Source organism: Oreochromis niloticus, linkage group LG13 (assembly GCF_001858045.2).
Source record: "Oreochromis niloticus isolate F11D_XX linkage group LG13, O_niloticus_UMD_NMBU, whole genome shotgun sequence".
NCBI lineage: Eukaryota > Metazoa > Chordata > Actinopteri > Cichliformes > Cichlidae > Oreochromis > Oreochromis niloticus.
In genome coordinates, this window is record NC_031978.2 from 12,723,525 (window position 1) to 12,745,912 (window position 22,388).

Below are 22,388 nucleotides of genomic sequence, written 5' to 3' on the forward strand. Positions count from 1 at the left end.
TGCATGCCTTGTAAGCACACATCAATAATAGATGAAAAGGCCAGTTTTGCAGTTTCTTTTCATGCAATTATGCCAAATGAAATTTTTATTCTCACTTTCTGTTGCTTTTTCTGCGAGTGGAGTTTGTCCTGTGACGATTTCGTGATAAATTATTAAAAGGCAACACAAGGGGGTGGGAGGGATCAAAAGAAAAATTCAGGCCGGTCACGATGGCAGTGAAACAGAGAGAGGATGTGTGTGTGTGTGTGTGTGTGTGTCGGAGAGCTTGTGTCACCCAAGCCTGTTCATCCATTCCAGGTCTGACAGATGTCCTACAGATGTCCATAGTCTGAGGAAAACAGACTACAGCATGATTCTCAAATCAAATTCTTCACCAAAACAACATAAAAGTTGTTAGAACACAGCTCATACACAATGTTGGAGAGTATGCATTCATTAATCTCTCTAAGGTTAATCACCATCCAACCTTCAAAAGAAGCCGCCATATCGTGCTCTGCCAGATTGCCGACTTTCAAAACTGCAAAGTGGGCCAGCTTATGGAGAATGATACAGAGAGAAAGACTGGTGCCTTTGAAAGAGAGTCCAGTCACTCAAAGGGTCCTTACTTTAAAAAAAAAAGGAAAAAAAAGACCAGTTGTGGCCACTGAAGTGATACATTTATTAATAGCGTTCATGTGCCACATTTTTTATTCCACTTTGAAGTGATGTTGGAGGCAAAAAGAGGCAGAAGGAGACAGAGAGGAAGGGAGAGAGCGGGTCTCTCGGATTCTAGCCTGCGGTCACACAATATTCCCTCTGGGTGGAGTGGGTCCCATTCAGAGCGACCTCAATAGCCCTACACTGAAGTACCTATAGTGAGTGAGTGAGAAAAGGCCCCATCAGAAAATGGAAAAAGGGGAGTTAACACACAGCTCTCTCTATTTTCTGATGATATTGATTAAAGAGCTCAGAGAGACCAGGGTGCCATTGTGTGGAGATAAGAAATCTGGGTGGGGTTGGAGAGCCACTGAGTCTACTGAGACCTGCACTTGACCTGTGGGTGGAGGACAAGAAGCCTCCAATATGGCTGTCTCATATAGCCTACAGAATAAATATGTCTCTGTCTGGGCTTTGAGTTTACTGCATGTAACTGTTAAACCAACTCTGAAACTAACAAACTAAGAAAGTGCTGACACCAACAGTCAAAATACAAGTACAAATAGATGACTGATGTCAGCTATTTAAAGCTGGGAACTGATGGGAACTTGTGTTTTTTTTTTTACACATTAATGTTTCAGTTGGTATCAATCCACCTCTTCTTTCTGGGGATGATATGATGCCATTAGCTAAACAGGAAGAGTACCAAATGGGGCAAAAGGATGGACAAGTTACTGCCTATAAAGTATTTCTTCATTAGTAATGTCCATAATGCATCAATTAGCAGTTTAAAAGAAAAGAACACAAGAAAGGGTGTGTTTATTCGTTCATTTTGTGTGCCGGTGAGATATTTTTTAAGGAGAAACAGGCCAGCAGTTTGCCTGCTTCCCATTTTTGTGTTGATGCAGACATGCAATAGCCTCTCATATGAATCTATTTAAGGAGGATGAAGTTAACTCCATGGGTAAGCATGAATTACACTAAGAAATATGTAGTCTAGTGTGCAATGTGCAACCATATGTGGATGGAAGGGTGCAGAACTAAATATTCAGGTAAATCTAACAAGTCGGCATGCATGACACACACCTATAAGAATAATGCACTTGACTTTTACTCACTAAATCTGAAGCGCAGACTTGGTCAGCACAACTATACCCACAGAAAGCCATATTTTCTGTCAGATAATTACATTAATAGTTTTGCAAGGCACTAACAACACAAGTTTGATTTAAATGTCCATTTAAGTTACCAGCAGACAGAAACTGGCTGCAGCTACCTGCCATTTAAACTAGCCACAAGCATAATAGTAACAATCTTAAGTTCCATAAAGTTTAAATCAGCCAGGTTAAAAACAAATCGCTGACAGTGTAGTTGTAGCTACAGAGAGAAATATCAATAAAATTGACCATTTTAACATGAAATTTCAGTGCGATTTGCTAACTTCTGGAGCCAGCCTCACCTTCATTTTTCAAATTTTGAGGTTGAATCATTTCAGATAGGTATATAATAACAATTAGCAACCAAATTAGGCATTTTTTGGTATATATTCTGTGGTTTGATGTGTCCTTTAATCTGATCATTTCCTTTAATTATAAGAAAATGTCACATTAAAATCAGTTTTTTGAAACTGAAGCCTATTAGCATTCTAAAATTTAATGAAACTCCACAAAATAAATATGAAAATAAAGTTTAAAACCTTATCTCTGAGTAGTACAGCATAACAAAGGATATCGTAAAGTAATTCAACCAATGAACCAAGAGCTACTGCAGCTCTTTAAATAATGAAAATATGGCAGAAAGTGCTGAAATGATTTTATTTGCTATGCAAGAAACATGTCCGAAGTCCCTTTTCACTTTTTTATTTAACATTTAATATAAACATGCACACTAAATATTTGCATAAATCTATTAAGGGACTGATAAGCTGCTCTACTGTTTAAATATGTTCATTTAGAGGCAGACTAACCACCTGACTGAACAAGCGATAAGGGCACAAAGACAGTGTAACCTCTAACATGCTGTCTGAAATCATCTCCTAATGCAGATGTTATCAGACCAGCCAGAGACTGGCATGTATTGTGAATGCACTTAACTTTTACATCACCTCCCTATTCCCTAACGCTGCTCTTGACAACACATTCTCTCTCTCTCTCTTTCTCTCTCTCTCTCTCTTCTCATCACCACCCCCATTCAGCGACCTCACCGTCATCCCCCTCACACTCACCCACTCGCTCCCTCACTCTCAGATTGCACATACAGATATACAAACACACTCAGTCACACATGAGCCTATTTGAATTGCAAGTGAGCTCTGTTCACTACCAGGAGCAGGTAAACAGAAGGAAGAAGTGAAAAGAACAGGAGGAAGGGGGGGGGAAGAGTGACAGTGGGTAAACGAGAAGCGAAGAAAGCATACAGGCTCCACTGACCAGATGACATTCACAGAGTATTTAGCAGGACAAGCCTCCACGTGTGAAGGTCTCAGAGAGACGGAGGAAAAGAGTGTGGAGAGTGCCTTGGGAGCCTTGCACCACACCAAGGCACACAGGAGGTGGGACAGCCCTGAAGGAACACCTGAGCTCTGAAGAGACATCTCTTGAAGTAAGGGGTGAGCAGCACCTCATGGGAGACGGAATCAGTGGAACACCCGACAACAACCTGCTGTCGCTCCTCCTCTCCTCGCAACCGACTCTCACCCCCCTTCCTCCTCCTCCTCCTCCTCCATCCTCTCTCCCTCTCTCATTTGATCCCATCCCTCACTCCCTGCACCAGAGAGGGAGAGCGTGCACAGAGAGAAGGTAAGGGGATGCATGCATGCATGTTGTCCTTGCAGAGCATGTGTGTGTATGTGTGTGTCTGTGTGTGAGTGCGTCAGCGTTTCAGATTTCAACTGGTTGTGTAAGTCAGCAACTTGCTTCTTTGAATCAGTTGTTTGTGTGTGTGTGTGTGTGTGTGTGTGTGTGTGTGTGTGTGTGTGTGTGTGTGTGTGTGTGGTCTCTGGAGGGTTGTTAATAAAGCTGAGACAGATGTAAAGCACTTTTAGTATGTCTTATGATTGTTTTTGCACGTTTAAAGGTTGGGGTCATCTCTCTTTTCTCTTTGACAACTGCTAGCTTTTTTAATTATTTACAAATAGACAAGTGTGACTATGAAGTGGGGCAGTGAACACAGCGAATGAGCAGCCATAAACTAAAGAAAGAGTGTGATACTATATAAAAGTGTGTGAACGACAAGCGGCGTGAGAGGTGTAGGTGCAAAGGGAGAGTGAAAGTGAGGAAAACAAGGGAAGGTTTATATATTCAAAGGTACGTGCATGGAGTTAGAAAATGAACCGTAAAATCCTATCAAGTTGCATGGTAATTGCATGTTACCCTTCCATCATTTCGTCAACCCCCACCATGAATCACAGGCCAGTTCTTTGCTCGTAGTAGTTTGGGGGGGACAACGGATCCTGCAGGGACCACCCCATGCCATTTAATCTGTCCCTGCCCACAGATAACAGAAGGCAGATGGTCCTGCCAGAGCCCAGGGAGACAGAAGATAGCTAATACAATGTGCAGACAGATAGCACACAGAACTCAACCTGTCCCCCTGAAACTGAGCCTGCATCAACTTCTAAATAAGGGGAACAAAAAAGTGAAAAACAGGCAGAAAAAGAAAAGCATAGAGAGGAAGAAAAAGATAAATAGAGCCGAGCTCAAGTATCTTTAATTAAAACTCAAGCAGTATCCAGAATAAATGCAGTCAGTTGACAGTCTGGGATAAACATAATGGAAAGAGGAAACTCATATACACAAAAACAACCCCAAAAAAAAGAGCAGAGCGTGAGCAGGACCATCAAAGTCATGAGCTCCTGTGTATTTATTTATTGAGGGTGGTAGTTAAGTTCACTAAGCTCCCTCTCGCTCTAAGACCCAGCCTTTTCGCCTTATGAAAATTCAATTGGCCATAATTTGCTGAGGAGCCGTATGCATATTTTATCAGCGGGTGCGTTTTGAAGAAACAAGCCCGCCAAGCTGTTTTGTGTCTTCATCTTTATCAAGATTGAATGAGGGGAAGTGTGAGAGGGGCTGTGAGGTTGTGCAGCCATCTGCTAATATGTGCCACACTGGGCATTTGACATGGGAGCTAAAGTAAACACCAATCAGCTTCATATGTCTGGCTGAAGCACAGAGAGAAATCCATTGCGACCTTGTTGCCTGACTAGAATGTTTTTCTCTTTTGATTCTAACCATCTCTTTTCTAGTTTCACTTTCTCCTCTTCTCCTCTCTCCATCTTCTTCCCTCTAATTACTCTAGGATCCAACATCCTCCTCTTCTCGCTCTCCATTTCCACAGCCCTCCCTTCCTCTCTCCCCTCTCATTTCAATCAGTTTTTCTCCCTCTGCATGTCTCTCAGTTAAAGCTTTATGGGTCGTTCACTCCCCTCTTTCTTTGCAAGGATAATGAGCAGGCGCCTCTGTGTGACTTTGTAGCTGCGCGACGATCTGTGAGTTTGAATCTCGGAGCGTCCCGGGGCCCAAAAGGCTCAGATGTACCTTCTGTAGCTGCCTCCGTGGTTCCACTGCTGCTGTCATCTGATCTATGGGGCACAGCACTGACATAATACACCTTGTTAGGGGAAGGCGGGGAGTGTGTTGGCGAAGGCTGTGTGACTTTGAACAAATGTGTTTTCTCAGGAGAGAAAGAAAACAGTGAGACCTGTAATCATCTACTATCACTAAATCACAACCGCACGCACACAGGAGCATGCCCACATATAAATGTACAGATAAAAGGACTGTGAAACACTAACCGAGTGCAAGAGAAATAAAAAAAAAAAAACGGGGGAAAAAGACAGAAAGAAAGCCTGAAAAATCTGATACCAGTTCTTCTGGTTTAGGCATTGCATTAATCTATGCTGAATGGATTTGACTGCATCAGAGCACCTCCAGGTGTTGTTTGCACACTCCTCTCTGCATCAGCACGGCATCGTTTTCTCAAGATAAGCCCCCTAATAATCATAATCAAAGATATTTCGAGAACAGACCCATTCGAACCCTCAAACTAAAAATAGAAATGTAGATATAAAGGCAGCGACTTCAGAGCGATATTAGCAACCCACTTCACACTTTGAAAAGTGGTGCGATGGGTGATTTTTTACAGTGAGTGTCAAGCTGTGCTACACACACATCCCAGAGTAATATAGCATGGCAATTTCTTTTCCCTGGTATGAATAATTCTGTCTGAATAGGATAGGATGTTTCTTCATATCAATGAATCATCAGCCGCTACAGCTCTTTAGTGTCTGCCTGAATGGTACAGTAGAAATTTAACTAAGTCTGCATGTGTGTGTTTGTGTGTGCGTTGCTGATGGGCTCTGATTGATGGTTTTGACCTTTCCACTGTGCATTTTCAGAGCGCGGGAGCCATCCAGGACGTAGGGACGAAGACTAAAAGGCACGAGAGAGTGTGAATCCACTATGGCGCTGTCTTGGTGTCTTGGTGCAGCTTTGGCACTGGTATGTGGATCTTTGTGGCCCCAGGTGCACTCAGGTGTGGCACCTGAGAATGAGGTGCCACTTCGCCCAACTACGTGGTTACCAGAAGGAAAGATCACCTCTGTAACCCTACCTAAAGGACGAACTCGCAGGTAACAGATGGAAAGCATCCATGTGGTTGATAGCTTGTTTCCACTGAGAGCATAGCAAGATTGTTTTCATTATATTTAATGATGTGGTGTCATAAGAGGTGGAAAAGGTGCTCATATCTTTGAAAAAACAATTCAGTTTTTCAGCATACTTTATGCTATTATTAGACTATAACTATCAGTACATTAATTTGTGTACCAATTAAACTGTGCCTAATGAATGAAGCAGGTTGAAAGCAGTTTCAAATTAAGCAGAGCAGACTAGGTAATTGCTAAGAAGTGACAGGAAAGTGAATCACCAAACAAAAAAAGGTACCAATCATGATTAAGATAAAGTGAGATTACGATTAAGATTAAAATATATTCAAAAGATTACAAATATATTCACCCCATGATGACATGAAGGTGAAATAAATCAGCAAGTGCCACATAATGAATTCCTTGTCAAACTATAACATTTCCTTAATGCATACACTTAATATTTTTGTTTAGCATTTAGACTTGAAATGAACTTAAAGTATCAGTGTAAACAGTCAGGTAATTCATGTGTTTCTAATCCAAACAAGTCCATGATAATCTCAGCACTTGTGTAACAGCTGAATTCATGTGAAACTAGATGCTGTCCCTGCTTGACGTTTTTCCTCATTTGCATTTCATTTAAGACCCACGATTAAAAACTGAGGTCTGCTCAGTGAGGTCGGTAACAGTAACATATCACCACCCATTCCCTATCCACCTTTCGTGGAGACAGAGGCTGATTCCAGCAGCGCTGTAGAGAGAGCAAGAGGAAGTGGAGCCCATTTGGCTTGAACCCTGCACAACAGTGCCAGTTGCTTTTCTGAAAGCGGGAGCTGAAAATTACGACATGCATCTCCCCGTGAGCTGCAGTCTGTCCACCAGTGCAGTCAAGCAGGACCACACGCAAATAATGGAGAGAAAACACTGATTCAGAAATTAATCACTCTATTAAATAATCCACAAAGTGCCCTTGAGAAAGAGTGCCGCACATCTGTTTGGAAACAATCACCATCTGTGCAGAATAATGAATAAATGTGTTTGTGTGGTAGGAAATAATTATGCTGTTAATAAATTTTCACGTAGCACGACTAAATGTAAAGAAATGTTAAAGACTTCTTCTATTCAGTCGTCTTTGCTAGGCAATAAAGAGTTGAATTGAATTTTAATAGGCCACCACAGCATAAGCGTTAAGATGCCCTTCAACGGCAATTCAACTGCCATATAATATGCAAATCCAACATCCAACATGCAACAGCACAACCATCGCCTTATAGTTTCTATGCTAAGCACGAGCTCTGATGGTTACATCAAGCAGACAGATATCCATCTGAAGCCGTCAGTGCGGCCTTATCATCTGATTCTGAGGTCACCTCTCCTGATCTGCTATCAAATGAATGATCAGCGTGTAGGCAAATGGAAACACAGCGACTGGCAAATGTCTGAAATGGCTGTAACTCGTCAAACTTTAGTAAATGAAATTATAACCGGCCCACCTTATCTAGAAACCATCCAACAAAATGAAAGAATGGGCACCGAACAATATCTTGTCTTCTCGTCCATCACCTTGCAGCTGAACAGAAGCAGGATGCTATCTTTCTGTCATCCCCGGTGAAAAAGCAAGCTGGATCTCTTTGGTGTTTCTCCACAGGTTGTACTTCACACTGAAGAAGAAAGCTCCGGGGATGTCGGTGACAGTCAGCCCCTGTGACCTTCCCATTGAATGGACCTTGGCTGCTCGCACCCTGAAGGACAAACCCCTCAAAAACCTGCAATGTGAGTGGACAGTAAGACCACAAGCTGCACCTTTTGATACCCACTTAACTTGAAGACCTCACTACATCTGGCTTAGCCAAGGACATCGATTAGAGATTATCATCGCCATATAATATATAGGGATTAGTGAAGGGCAAACAGTCTAATCTTACTTAAGTTTCGATGTGTAGATGAGACTTTTAAACCAGATATGTGACCAGAATTGGTAGCATAAGGTAAAGAGGTGCATTCTAGCTTTGTGTTCTCATTATTTGTAGCTTGAAGGTCATGCTTTTACTGCAACTGTTACACAAATTTATAGGCCAACAAACTGATTTCTGTCAAATAATTTCACTGTTGAAGCCTCAGTGTGTTTCCGTATTATGAAAAGTCCGCAAATTTAACAGCCCTACATCTTATCAGCACATTGTACCCATTTGTTGAAGTTCAAAGCACTGTAAAACGCATATATTTTTTCTAAATGCCACCCAATGTCTTTGACAAGGACAGAGACAGCGAGTGTGATCATATCTGTGTGTCACCTGGTGATAAATTTTATCTGAGGCTTTTCATTTCGTAAAACACACACACCAAAAAGCTCTGCCAACTCCCTGTTCAAATATTGAATAAAACAACAAACTAAAACTGCACTCTGTAACAATCTGTTTCTTGCAAACCAAAGCAATTAAATAAACTCAAAGGATTAAATATATTCTGGCACAAAGGCTTAGAATTAAAGTCAGGCAATCAGTGCTCAGAGGAAACAGAAGTAATCGCATTTCAATCCTAAAAAGGCACAGATTTCTGGGAAAGGAAACAGGCCTCAGTGTTTTCCAAGAGTATTTTTCCAGGTTACTTAAACAAGCTTCTCCACATGCTAAAATAACATTATGTTATAAAATGACACATGAATCATTCAGACCCTGAGCTCATGGGTCCCCATTGCCAGCCTGAATAATTCACTTTGATTCGGTAACATTTGGTCTCATTTTTCATCTCTAGGAGACATGAACAGTGAAAACAATTGGTGAATTTTTTTTTATTTTTTTTTTTGTCTGTGTTTATCTGGCAGTAGCGTCATTCAAGTGAAGAGTCTGTACTTCAGAATGAAAACACTTTAGGTGTTGAATGAAAATACTGGCAACCATTTTTGAAGTGGCAATTGACATTTTAGATATATATTTGTTTGTTCATTTACAAGGTGCTTAGGATTTTCTCTGTCAGCGAGGTTCAGTGTGATCAATTGTTATAATGTACAAACATAACGCTTTTGGTTTAATAACATGTACTGTATTTTTTTAAAACAGCAACACCTAAACAGTATAAAAATTGTGTCCACTGCTTACACTTTGGTGAAACATAACATGATTTATGATTTATGTTTTTCTGTTTGATTTATTAACCAGTAAAATTAAATTTATAATTTTGCATTAGCATACTTCTCAGTAAATCGCTATAGCTAATTTCTTTAATTTCAACTCTTGTGGCATTGCTAAAAACATATTACATTACTACTTTACGGGAAAGCAACTCAAAAACACCAAATAAAGAATTTAATTTTGGTAAACATACTTATTTACGTACTGCCAGCAGTAAAATAGGAAGTTAATATGAAACCAGTGGTGATTAGCTTAGCGTAGGAGCTAGCCAGGAGGATGTGCTACAAATGGAAATTAACAGGTTAGCACAATGACTGTTTTCTACAATCATTGGGTTAGCAAGCTACGTTGAGCTAAAGTCAAAGCTTTCTGTGTCACTATGGTAACTTACCAAATCACCATGGTAACTTACACTGAATACCTCTGGTTGGGAGCAGGTTATGTTCAGATTTTCTGTTTGAAGTCAGCTGGAAGCGCCATGTTTTCATTGATTCTTTTATTCAAAGCATATTTTTAAGTGCAATATAGATTATCTGCTGCAGGAATACATTTTATGTATGCATTTTGTTAAGCTAAACCAAAACCAAGTCATTAGGTGGTGATACAGAATGTTGTTGTTGTTTTTTTATTGCCAACTTTGTCTTTATATGCTACTATTTCTGTTTTACACTGCTGGAATTGCAATTACTACAGCACAGATTAGAAAATTAATTAACGTGTGTATTACCCAGAATACCCACACAATTAATAAAACAGATTTAATTTTGATTTGGCAACTGATTAAAGCGATTTCCATGCCTCATTTTTTCAGTTACGGGACAGTAACCTCTAATGTATCACATGTCTAATGTTTAGCTGTGACGTTGTAAACAGCAGCATTAAAATAATTAAATTGACTTAAAATGTTTATTTTTAATGCTCTGTGCATTAAATCTAAGATTAATTAATTTTCTGCAGTATTAATCTCTTGTCTTATTTGCAAGAGTGTTGTTATTTACTGCTCTAATTTTTTCTATTCTTTATAGATTTTTAATCACCAGTTTATCATCATCTGATAATGTCTCTGACTGGGAAAGGTGGATCTCAAATCTCTTATTTTGTGTGGAAGAAGACTCATATGCAACTTTTTGTATGTGAGCACCATAGAGCCTGAAGCAGAAAGCCCAGCTTAACAGAGAAAGCTGAAAAGCGCTGTTGTTGTGTTACATTTTATCAAGTTGGCCAACACAAAGAGAACCTGCTTCATTCATTTGTAGTAAGAGTCTACCCTTATGGCCATGTGGTAAATTGTAAAAGGACTTATATAGTTCTTTTCTACTCTAACTGAGCACTCAAAGGGCTTTTTAGTCCAGTCCTCATTCATCCATTTACATGGACATTAATGTATACCTAAGCAACATGTCTCACACTCACACTCTAATGTATGCACTGGGATCATTACGGTGCCTTTCTTAGGGCCCAAAGACAGGCACGCAGACTGGTGGAGCCGGGAACAAACCACTGACCGTCCAGTTGGTAGACAATCCGTTCTATCTCTTGAGCCACAGCTGCCCCCCATATTGTATGCTGTTTATCTAATCTGTACAAAAACAGACTTCTAATAACGTGGTGTTTTTGTGTAATTAATTATGTAATTTTCTGTAATTATTTATTGGATGAGTGCACTGACTTCAAGGAGGCTACATTAAGCAAACTCCATACAGAGTGTAGCATGCATCTTATCCAATTCAGAGCATGAAAGTAATGAGCATTTCTTACGGAATGACAGCTTTATTTCTTTAACACTGTAAAGAACCTAATATGAGATAATCCAAACTTTATAAGGTCTCCTTCAGGCATGTTTTGATATATAACCTGAGTTATTGCACTTGTTTATTGTTGGTCTCATTTAATTTGTGTAGATTCTAACATTGATTTATATTGCATATTAAGTTGTGCAATATTATTTTATGACTTTGCAGAATAAAGTTTATTATAACATTAATTGCTTCATTTAGAGCACTTTATAATTTTATGTGTAACATTTAAGTTATTTATTATCACCCATTGAAAAAACGTTAGCTCCTTTCTGCTGGTGTGTATGTCAGGATATAAAGTTCACACTGTCCAGCTGCACTGGTGTTTATTATGGAGAATACTTTTAAGACAACCTATAACCCACCATTCACCTACAGCTCAGGGAAACTAGAGAACAAGACACCAGGGTTACACATATACGAATTATGCTACTTTAGATAATAATGTTTGTCTGAAAATCATGTCTAATTATTCTTCCTGATTTAAAAATCCCAAATCTGAGAATGTACAAATACTAGCAGATGTGCAAAAGCTACCACATGCAATTCAAGTCCTGCTTCACTCTAACTAACTCCAACTGTGTGCAGCAAAACATTTATCCTTCAGTGAGTGAATGTGAAAACAATCTTCTAGTATCAAACTTTGTCATTGTGCAAGGTGATGGTCAAATGCACAAGTGAAGTAAGAATAAGCAAAACATATTCAAGTGTGTCATTTCGATCTATTGTGGTTATAACTAGCTTTCTTTTTTCTTCTTTGCTCACAGGGAGTACTAAAAAGAGCATGCCTGAGGTGTGGTGGCGAGGTCCTGGGACAGAGGAGAAAATACACAGCAATACTGGCAATGCAGTGGAAAGCTACAATGGTCCGTCCTATCCCAGTGCTTCCATCTACATCCTAAGGCTACGCTCCAAACAGCAGAACACCAGAGCTACAGTGTACCTTCATGAAGGCCTGGGACCTTCAGGCATCTTCCCTCTGCTCCCAGCTGACCCGCAAGTTCACACATTAGGTGTAGGCATGACCAGCGTCACCCTCAGCTGGGCACCCAGTGCCTCCATAACGAGCCTCCCACATACACAGACCAGTTATGAATACTGTGTCCTTGTCAACTCACAGGAAAACTACCCCAGCCTTTGTGCTGCACAGAAGAGTATGAGGAATGAGAAAGACCAAAAACAAGAAAAGAAGGACAGACGGAGCAGGGTGACAGTCTGGCCCATTTTGAAAGAGTGGTGGTGGCAGCAGTGGGACACTTATCCTGAAAGTCCTCAAAGTCCACCAGCTTCCCTCACTGATGAGTATGAAGACCTCCAATGTGTGTGTCAGGGGACAGAAAGTGTTTGCACCGTCTCAGAGCTCCTGCCTGAGACCCAGTATTACTTTGATGTCTTTGTGGTCGACAGGCTGAATGGGACCAGCATGGCATACAAGGGGACACTTGCTCGGACACATGAGGAGGCTCGACCTGCTATTACCACCCTTAGAGAAGGAGAGCTGAGGTGGGTGACCTTCCAAGACAGAGGCTTCAGCTCGGAGCAGTTCTTCAGTTTCCGTCCTCGGGGTTGGCAACAGAGTGGCCTCCTCACCTTGCAGAGCTGTGGGGAAGGTGAAAAGGTCAAGGTGACTGTATCTAGTAAAGGTCAGGTCTTGACCTCTCAGGCTGTTGGGCGAGAATTAGTGCACATATGGCTCCAGGGAAGTACTTCCTATCTCATCCACCTGAAGAGAGAAGGAACTGCCATGGACCACACGTCTGCTGTTACAGACCCATCGCTACCAGAAGGTCTGACAGCTTCAGTCAAAATGCAGACCTCATCAGCTTACCACCGCAGAGGAGTCCCATCTCTGCCCTCCACCTTACAGATAAAATCCTTCAACCGATTGCGTGGTTGCAATAGTGTCACACTAGCGTGGATGGGAACAGAGGAAAGAAGCCTTTACTGTGTGTACCGCAGAAAGCTTGGAAGCCGTGAAGCAGAAGCTGGCGGAGCATCAGCTCTAACTGCACCCTGTCTGGGGCCAGAGTCCCGCTCTGACACCGAGAGAGTTCTCTGCAAGTATTTCCAAGAGCTGAATCCTCGGCGGGCCGTCACTACAGCTGTGATTGGGGGCCTGGAGCCAGGAATGGCCTATGTGTTTGATGTCTATCTAATGAGACGCTGGGGGATCCCTATCAAGTATACCAGCAAGATGGTGAAGACTAGAAAGGAATGCTGAGCTGCTGCCCCCTACAGGAGGTTTTTAAACTGTCTCAGTTAAGGGACAAATGCATCAGCCACGGGCATGCTATAAAGACTGTCCAAGAGAACGAAGCCATTTGACTGTTGTAGAGAGACTGTTACCATAACAAGGAAATATTCCCTCTGGAGGAGCAATGGTTACATTCAAGATCTCCACTTACAAGATCTGTGCAAGTGGATAGAAAGCATATGAGAAGGATCTGCACACCAGCAAAAGTTCATAACATTTACAATACAGTTCCTGTGCTTTTGTCATTTTTTCCATTGTTGATCATAATAATAATGTGCCAGTTGTCCAAGTGCTTATTTTGTGTCAGAATACAAAGAACGGATGAGGTTTGTGACGACAAAAGTCAAGACAAAAACAACAACAGAGACTGTGCCAAATATGCAACAGAAGCAGATGGGGCAATAATTAGATAACATCTGAGACGCGGGGGTTGTAGTATATATCTCCAGTGCTGCATATTGTACAGGCTTATAAACACAGATGGGTGCAATCTACAGATGCTAAGTTCAAAGTCAGTGTGTATCTTTGTGTTCTGCTTTCGCATGAAGCAGTGAAAATACTTAGTGACTTGCCTCATTGTCTTTGATGTATTCTTGTGCTGCTTCAAACTCATTAATAAATACTTGGGTATCCGTATGGTTCTGCCTGACTGATGCATGTATTAGCACTAGTTTGTGAAATTCTAAATTTAACGCTTCAGCTTTTATCATGAGAAATTAAGTCTTTTGAGTTGCTCAAGGCCACACTAATCTGTGGCATTTAATTAAGGGGAGATTTGTGATTTAATTTGGTGAATAGATTCAAACTAAGGTTGAAATATGAAAAATGCATTTTACGTAGACTTTAATCTGCTGATAGAAATTTTTCAGGAGAAAATAATATAGAAAAAACAATGTTAAAAGGGGTAATTTATATATGGTGTTATCACTTCAGACAGAACAGCTTTAACATCATTAAACAATAATTTGTCTGCAGCATCACTGTTAGCCTCAGTCTTGGCATTTGATCATGCTGTTTACCATATTTGGATGACAGGGTGGATTTAAATTATTAGCTAGCATCCTTGGTAATCAAGCTCCACCCATAAGCTATACAGGTTCAAGGTAGAGACAACTATACCTGCTAAATAGAGCACTAGAATTCACTTACTAAAACTGAAAGACAAACCTCTTGGACCATTTGTATTTCACACTAATCTAATGTTTTTGATTAGTGGAGTTGAGACCTGCCAAAGCTTAACTGGCTACAGCTGCCTGGGTCTGGACACCTGTCAGTCAAATGGCAGATGCATTTCACCCTCCCTGGAGTTTATATAAAGGGTATAAATCCCAAAACCATTTCTGTAAATGGTTGTTAACATGCTATTTAATGGTGTAAACTTGGAGTCTATGAGTATTGAAAAGCTTTTACAGAGCCTCAAGTGGCCGTTTTAGTGAAAAGTGGTGCGGCACAAGAATTGAAACAGTCTTGTGTTGTATACTTGATTTACAAAGTGGGGAAAAAAGTATTTAGACTTTTTACTACAGTAAAAGTTATAATCCTGCTTACGTATTGTAAAAGTGCAATATTTTTAAAGGTACAATGTGTAAAATCTCACAAATAGATATTAGTAGATTGCAGATTACAGCCAAGGAAATTCTGTTTTCTTATCCCTCCCAATTCAAGTACATAATCTAAGCTACAGTAGCTGGTGTAGGACAAACAACTCTGCATCTACAGTGAATGTAGGCTGTCAGTCCACTGCTTACCTGAGTTGTCAATATGCCGGGTGTCCATGTCTATTTAATCTGGAGGAGGCTGTAAACCTTGTGAAACCCCTGTGAAAGGAGTCCGATACGAGTCCATGAGTCAGTGAAGCTCACTTTTGTCCAATTACAGCAATACTGAGGTGAGTTGTTAAGAGTATCAACTTTTCTGTAGGTAAGCACTGCTGTATTTTTGCCACTGAGCTGCTGTTAGCTGCTGTTAGCTCTTGTTAGCTGCTATTAGCTGGTGTTAGTGAATATTTCTTTGAAGTGGATCAAACACTGCTGTCTTCCAATGCCTAACAAACAAACTTTCACATAATGTGAGAGTGAAATCAAACCTTTAATCAGAGGAAAAATGTGATTTTTAGGACACTCAAACCTAACATTAGCTGACATAGCGTTAGTTTATAACCAGCTGTTGTTGCGTAGTTGGCGTTTTCAGTTGTCCAGATGGGTTGCATGTCTAATCCACTAAAAATAAGTAATTGTGACAATTTGGGGAATAAATAAGCATGTTTATGCACATTTGCATGTGTTGGAGCCCTGACTTCATAGGAGATGAGGCTTAAGGTAGGGAGGAAGAAAATGACGTGGAAATGAGAAAGAAGAGAGAAAAATGAAAGACGTGTTGGAGAAGGAGAAAGACATAGTGAGGAAGAGATGATGGCAATACAAAAGTTTCATTTATTAAATACTCATCTATAGCTAAGAAAGAACAATTTGTGATCTTTAAATTAAAAGCAACTTATAAGGGTTCCTACATCTAGGGTGGTCTCCACATAAAACACAAAGGACATTTCAAGTTTTTACAACAGATGCAGCACTTGCAAAGGAATACAAGAGACTGATGCTGATTTAGCTTTGATTGGTGGGAAATGGAGAAATGCTAAGCAGCTGTGGTAAGACAATGAGGGTTTATTCAAGAGAAAACACAAAGCCTTGCTGGTTTGTGGTATTACTAGTAAAATGCACACATAAATACACTGAGCATGTTTACAGAATCAGTTTGATTAAAGAGGTAGTTACACAGTAACTATGAGAACAACATTGCTTTCTATGTAATAAATAAACTAAAAAAAATACTTACTGTACCTTTAAAGTTTAAAGTATTTGACACTTTGCATAATCATAAACATGATATTACTGAATCATAGTTAGTAATTTATGGATGTGTATATCTCTTAAACATTGCAGTTGTTAATGATTTTAATCACTTATATTATTATATTATTAGGTAAAGGTTCTTGAATATACATCTGCCATGCAGAAAGAAAAGAAGAAGACAACAGAGATTTATGGATGTAGTGAAGGAGAACATGGAAAGGGTTGGTGTGACAGACAAGGGTTCTAGGAAATGAGGGTTACCACAGCTGAAAGAAGAAGGCTTATAAGCATTTAATCTGCAAAATAATAAATAATGAAAGCTTTAATGTGTGGAGTACAGAGTGCAATAATAGTTAAAAGTAACAAATAAAATACATTAAACTTGAGTAAAGTATTTGAGTTCCAACTGGTCCTATCCATGTATTCATGCCACTGAGTTGGGGACTGCAAGATTAAGGGTACTCTAGTTGTATTGTTTTAACACCAAACATGTATCAATTAACATTTATAACGTACTGGCAACACATTGAAGATGTTGACACACTATAAATACCATCTGAAAGAAGTTTGGGAAATAAGAAAAAAGTTTGTTCAAAACTATCTTTCCCCAAAAGGATAAATCTTGTGTTATCTCTTGTGTAAAAGTGCGTCATGAAAGGCCTCATTTCACATTCTGACAATGTCGGTCACGAGATCCAATCAGAAGACGTTTGTGTACGTTACGCAAGCGCGTCGATGCACGCACTGGTCTCTGTGACAGGCTAGCGCGCCAAATTGATGTTACCGACAACAGAAAACAAATTAAAGCTTAGCTAGCCACAAAACTCCCCAGTACACGTCGCGGAGACTCTTAGGAGGAAATTGTTTTCCTGTCAAAGCTCAGACTGAGGCACCTGGTCAGCTGTCAGGATGGGTCTGCTCGAGCGTTGCCAGGAGCTTTTTAAGACCTCAAACTTGTATGAGGTTCTGGGAATCAACAAAGAGGCGACAGAGGCTGAGATCCGGAGGAGCTACTACAAAGTGTCGCTGAAAGTCCATCCAGACCGGGCTCCCGACGACCCGCTGGCCACAGAGAAATTTCAGGTGAACGCTCGTTGTTGTTAGCTGTGACAACAAACACACACGCAGAGAGTAAGCTAGGCTTGCGAGCTAGCTAACGCAGCTAACTGTAGTTGCCGTGAATAATCTCGCACTGTGCCATCACAGACTTCACTCCAGTAGCATCCAGTCGCGGGATTTGGTCATGCGTTTGTGGTATCTACATGATTACAGAGATGTTTTGAACATCCCCCAGTGATACTAAATTTTCACAATAATTCAGGTGCAAAACAGACTCGTTAGGTAATTCATATCCCACATATAAGTTACCCTGTAAACTAAATCCAATATTTTGCTTACTGCCAGATCGGTTGAATCAAGAAAAACCTTAAATAGAACCTGTCTTACAAAGTCAAGCAGGCTAAACGAAACAGTTGAGAAACCAAGTCTCACATCTACCAGTCTGGAAAGGCCAGCAGACCACTGTGAGAGCCATTATCCACAAATGGAAAAAACGTGAAACAGTAGTGAACCTTCCCATCAAAGACTCATCCAGGAGGTCAAAAGTAACCCAAAACAACATCTAACGAACCTCACTTGTCTCTGTTAAACTAAGTGTTCATGATTCAATAATAAGAAAGAGACTGGGCAAAAATGACATCCACTGGAGAGTTCAAAGGTGAAAACCAGTACTGATTAAAAAGACCACAAAGGCTCATGTCACATTTGCAAAAAACATTGTGATGATCCCCAAGCCTTTTGGGAAAATATTCTGTGGACTCACTAGACAAAGTTTAACTTTTTGGAAGGTTTGAGTTACATCTGATGTAAAACTAAGACATCATTTCATAAATATGATCTGACGTTATTGTGATGGTTTAGGACAGGGGTCGGCAACCCTAGGCACGCGTGCCACAGTTGGCACGCGAAGGGTTAACTGATGGCACGACCAATGCTGGACTGGCCATCGGGCTTTTGCTCGGTGGCCGGGGTGACTTTTTTTTCCTTTGTAACCGTATAAACAATGAAAGGTGGTGGATTGGCCAGATGCTGGTCGGTGTGTACAAATAACTCAGTTGTTTGGTGGTGGCTATGGCGAAGCTTCCTCAGATTCAGTAAAATTAGCAAGTGGTGGAGGCCAGCAGGTGGATGAGAGAAAGGGGAGGCAGTAGGAGGAACGACCCGAGGCAGCCGCCGGTCCAAGTCTCAGGTGAACTGAACTTCAGGTAAGAAGTTATGACCTGCAGTCTATCTGGGTCAGATATAAACCAAGTTTAGGTGGAGTTTATTTTCATTGTGCTGACTTTTTACAGTCAGTTACAATAACTCGTACTGCGTGCTAGCTAGCATGACGGAGTTTCTATACAGCTGGTGGGTGCTTTGATGTTAGTGATACCATAGTGAACTTTATTTTATTCATAAGGTTAGTTAGTAGAGTTGCCTGTAAAAAGACGGAATCGTCTCGTATTCAGAGAAAATATTACGCGTTTCGTATTGAGGTGAAAAGGAACACAGTTTGTCCCGGACTTCAGCTAGAATGAAAAAAAGACACAAAGCTGGAGTTATTCTGTCGTTACGCTGTCAGCTGTTTCTTCTTCTCTCATTCTCCCCCTCCCTCTGCTCAATCATGAAACGATCAATGATCAGCTGATCGGCTTTTCTCTCTTGTTTGTTTATCGCCCACTTTGCGCCAGAAAGAGGAAACCAGCGGATGTCGCGCTAAACAACAGCAGCACGTTTAAGCTTGATCAGCTGTTGTTAGAATTTATTTAATATTTCTTTCTAGTATCAGCTGATGTTTGCTGGAGCCACAGCTGTAAAGCTGCTGGTCATGATGGTTTGTATATCTGGTGAGAGGGAAACATGCAGATGAAACCAGGAGATGTCCTTACTGAATCATCAGAGCTGAACAGGTGATGGAGAAACAGGTTTACCTTTTAGGTGGCATGAATGAGTTGAAGGGAAGTTATGAACTGTTTCTGAGAGACAAATAACACCAGGATCCTTTTCTAAGTAGCTGACAGCTGGTAACTGTGCAGGGGCGGGTCTAGCAAAGTGTTGCCAGGGGCCAGGTAGGGCATTAACAGGTAAAGGGGGGCACAAAGAAATATTTTCTTATTCTCGTTTAAAATGTCTGGGTGTTATTAAATAATTATCTGAAGCTTACAACCAAATTTTTTATCTAACATAAAATGTATAGAAATCATACATATAACATCGAAATAGCTGGAATCTACAGCTGTGCGTGTTCATGGAGTTTGCATTTTCACCTGCTGGACATCACTACCTGACAAGTTTGACTGTCTTCAGAACATTGCAGAGGCCTTATTGACAGTATTTGGCTCTACATATCTGTGTGAGCAGATTTTCTCTCACATGAGTGTCCTCGGGTAGCCGTCTGAATGCTGGACACTCTGAGACCTGTGTCTCTGAGTGTGAGACCAGAGATCACATTAACATGTGTGTCTCTGTATTAACAAACATGCCATATTGGCCCAGTTTATTTTTCTTATCATTGTTGTGAGGAGACCATAAATAGCATTTGTATTTTCTGTATTTGCTGTTATGGAGTTCTTGTTATGGATAAAAAGTGTCTTTTTTTGTTTGTTTCAAAATGGCTGATAACTATTCGCTGATAGCTGCCAACATCTGCAAACAAATATAATTCTATAAAGTGGTTCTATATAGTGTGTAACTGTTAATATAGAGCGTTATTAAATTTATTGCTAATGCAATCATATGGCACACTGACTTCTGAGGAAATTTTAAATGGCACTCGCCATCAGAAAGGTTGCCTACCCCTGGTTTAGGACCTGAATGACTTGCTGTTACTGATGGAACCATGAATTCTGAAAATGCAGAAAATCCTGAAGGGGAATGTGTCACGCAGAGACATTTAAAAAAAGAAACAAAACAACGATTTTGCAGTGGCCTAGTCTTAGTCCAAACTTAAATCAGATCCAGATGTTTTGGCATGACATTAAATAGGCCGTTCATGGTCAAAAACCTTCCAGTGTGGCTGAATTAAAGCACTTTTATAAAGAAGAGCGGGCCAGATTGCCTCCACAGTGATGTGAAAGCCTCATTGCCAGTTATCACAAACACTTGATTGCCATTCTTGCTGCCAGTGGTGGTACAACCAGTTATTAGGTTAAGGGAGCAATTACCTTTTCACATAGGGCCATATAATCCCCAAAATAAAAGTATCTAAAATAGCACTTTGTATTTATCTGGGTTTTGTCTAATATCAAAATTTGTTTAGTGATCTAAAAAATGTCACTGATATGCAAAAACAGAAAACAGGGGAGGCAAATACTTCTTGCAACAAAACTGTTAATTCAGTGTTGTCAGGTAAAGACACTTGCTAAGGTACTGGAAGTTATTGACCATAATGAATTAATAAATGACTGTAATATAAAGGTTGTTGCAGCATCTCACAAAAGTCTCTTGTCTAGTCTTTATATGTATGTATAGGTGCAGCATTTTACAGACTAATAGTAAGTAATGGCCCCAGTTTATCAGTGTTTCAATGCATCTCTAAATCAGTGTGTAATACCACAGTTTTCAGTAAGAGTTGTATTTTGGTGTAAAATTTCCCTACAGGTGTTGGGAAAGCTGTACGCGGTGCTGAGCGATAAGGAGCAGAAGGCTATTTATGATGAGCAGGGGGTGGTGGACGAAGAGTCTGACGTCCTGAAGCAAGACCGCTGCTGGGAAGACTACTGGAGACTGCTTTTCCCAAAGGTACCATAGAACAGAGTGATTTTTGTTTTTCACTAACATGACTCACTAATGAGTCACAGTGATTGTTGTTTGTCTGTCTGTGTCCTGGGATGATGTGACACCTGAAGTGAGTCACTTAGAGGAGGAGGTTACAGCAAATAAATGGTCAGACTACACCTATGCGTAATAGTAAATTGATGCAAGCATAATATATTTCAATTTGTTTTTTTATTATTAATGCATTAATGCTCATTAGTCTTCACAACATGCTGTCTTTCCACCCACCTCATAGATCACAGTCCAAGACATCCTTGAGTTTGAGAAGACGTACAAGGGCTCTGACGAGGAGCGACAGGATGTGATCAAGCTTTACTTACAGCACGAGGGAGATATGGACGCCATCACCGCCTCAGCTCTGTGCTGCTCCCAAGAAGATGAGCCCAGGTTGTGCAGCATGATCCAAGATGCCATCGATAGTGGCGAAGTAACAGCCTTCCCAGCTTTTACTCATGAGACCGAGAAGAAGAAAAGGGCCCGGAGGAAGAGGGTGAGAGATGTGTTGGTGTTGAATCACAGCTTATGTGCAGGGTTTTGTTTTGTTTTTTTGCCATGATTGTTAGATGGCCAAAAGTACTTGTAAAACTTTAATCATTGCTAATAATTTGTAAGAAATGAATACAAAGGATAAGGCTCCAGCGTCTTTGAGCTTAATGATTGCGCCTAACCTTGCAGGCTGATAGAGAGCGTCAAGAAGCAGAGGAAATGCAGAAAAAGATGGGGCTGGATGACCAGGATGACAGTCTTGTGATGATGCTTAAGGTGACAAATGCATGTGCAGATGTTAGAAAGTTTCAGCGGTATAGCTTGTTTATCCTCTGACTAACTTTACTTTCTTCTTGGTTCCTTCTCTGCAGCAACGACAGCAGTCCAGAGAGCAGAATTTTAACAGTTTCCTGTCTGACCTGGAAGCAAAATACTCCAAGAAAAGTGCCCCAAAACCCCAAAAAGGAAAAAAAGCAAAAAAGTAAAGTGTTCTAATATTAGTAGATACAATGTATATAAGTTCTGGAAGATAGCCACATTCACAAAAAAAACAACAACTTTGGAAGAACATTCATATACACAGTTGTACAGCTGCCTTCTGTAATCATTGAAATGATCAGCCTCAGTAGCTTTTATGTGACGCTGTAGTTTGTCTCATTTGTTTTTTCTGTTAATCTTAAAATAAAAAAAGACCCCAAAACCCCAAATAAATCCAGTTATGTAACACATCATTGCTTCACAGCTTTGTTTGTTTATTTATTTTTATAA

General features: G+C 40.4%; 2 protein-coding genes across 2 annotated transcripts; both read left to right on the forward strand.

Annotated features, from left to right (window-relative positions):
* The first annotated feature begins 2,895 nt into the window (after window positions 1–2,895).
* On the forward strand, window positions 2,896–14,100 carry ndnfl (neuron-derived neurotrophic factor, like). The gene is made up of 4 exons (XM_005474283.4): window positions 2,896–3,434; window positions 6,035–6,268; window positions 7,932–8,056; window positions 11,978–14,100. The coding sequence occupies exons 2-4, from the start codon at window positions 6,099–6,101 to the stop codon at window positions 13,429–13,431; spliced, it is 1,749 nt and encodes a 582-aa protein (XP_005474340.1). The 5' UTR covers window positions 2,896–3,434; window positions 6,035–6,098; the 3' UTR covers window positions 13,432–14,100.
* A 2,935-nt stretch (window positions 14,101–17,035) lies between these two features.
* Window positions 17,036–22,348, forward strand: dnajc9 (DnaJ (Hsp40) homolog, subfamily C, member 9). Its single transcript, XM_003438297.5, has 5 exons — window positions 17,036–17,399; window positions 20,958–21,098; window positions 21,370–21,624; window positions 21,810–21,896; window positions 21,992–22,348. Exons 1-5 carry the CDS (start codon window positions 17,226–17,228, stop codon window positions 22,103–22,105), a joined length of 771 nt encoding a protein of 256 aa, XP_003438345.1. The 5' UTR covers window positions 17,036–17,225; the 3' UTR covers window positions 22,106–22,348.
* The last annotated feature ends 40 nt before the right edge of the window (window positions 22,349–22,388 follow it).

Coding starts and splice junctions, on each gene's coding strand:
- ndnfl (XM_005474283.4), top strand. CDS start 6,099: ATGGCGCTGTCTTGGTGTCTTGGTGCAGCTTTGGCACTGGTATGTGGA. Junction 6,269..7,931: donor CCTAAAGGACGAACTCGCAG/GTAACAGATGGA, acceptor GTTTCTCCACAG/GTTGTACTTCACACTGAAGA. Junction 8,057..11,977: donor ACCCCTCAAAAACCTGCAAT/GTGAGTGGACAG, acceptor CTTTGCTCACAG/GGAGTACTAAAAAGAGCATG.
- dnajc9 (XM_003438297.5), top strand. CDS start 17,226: ATGGGTCTGCTCGAGCGTTGCCAGGAGCTTTTTAAGACCTCAAACTTG. Junction 21,625..21,809: donor AAAGGGCCCGGAGGAAGAGG/GTGAGAGATGTG, acceptor CTAACCTTGCAG/GCTGATAGAGAGCGTCAAGA. Junction 21,897..21,991: donor GTCTTGTGATGATGCTTAAG/GTGACAAATGCA, acceptor CCTTCTCTGCAG/CAACGACAGCAGTCCAGAGA.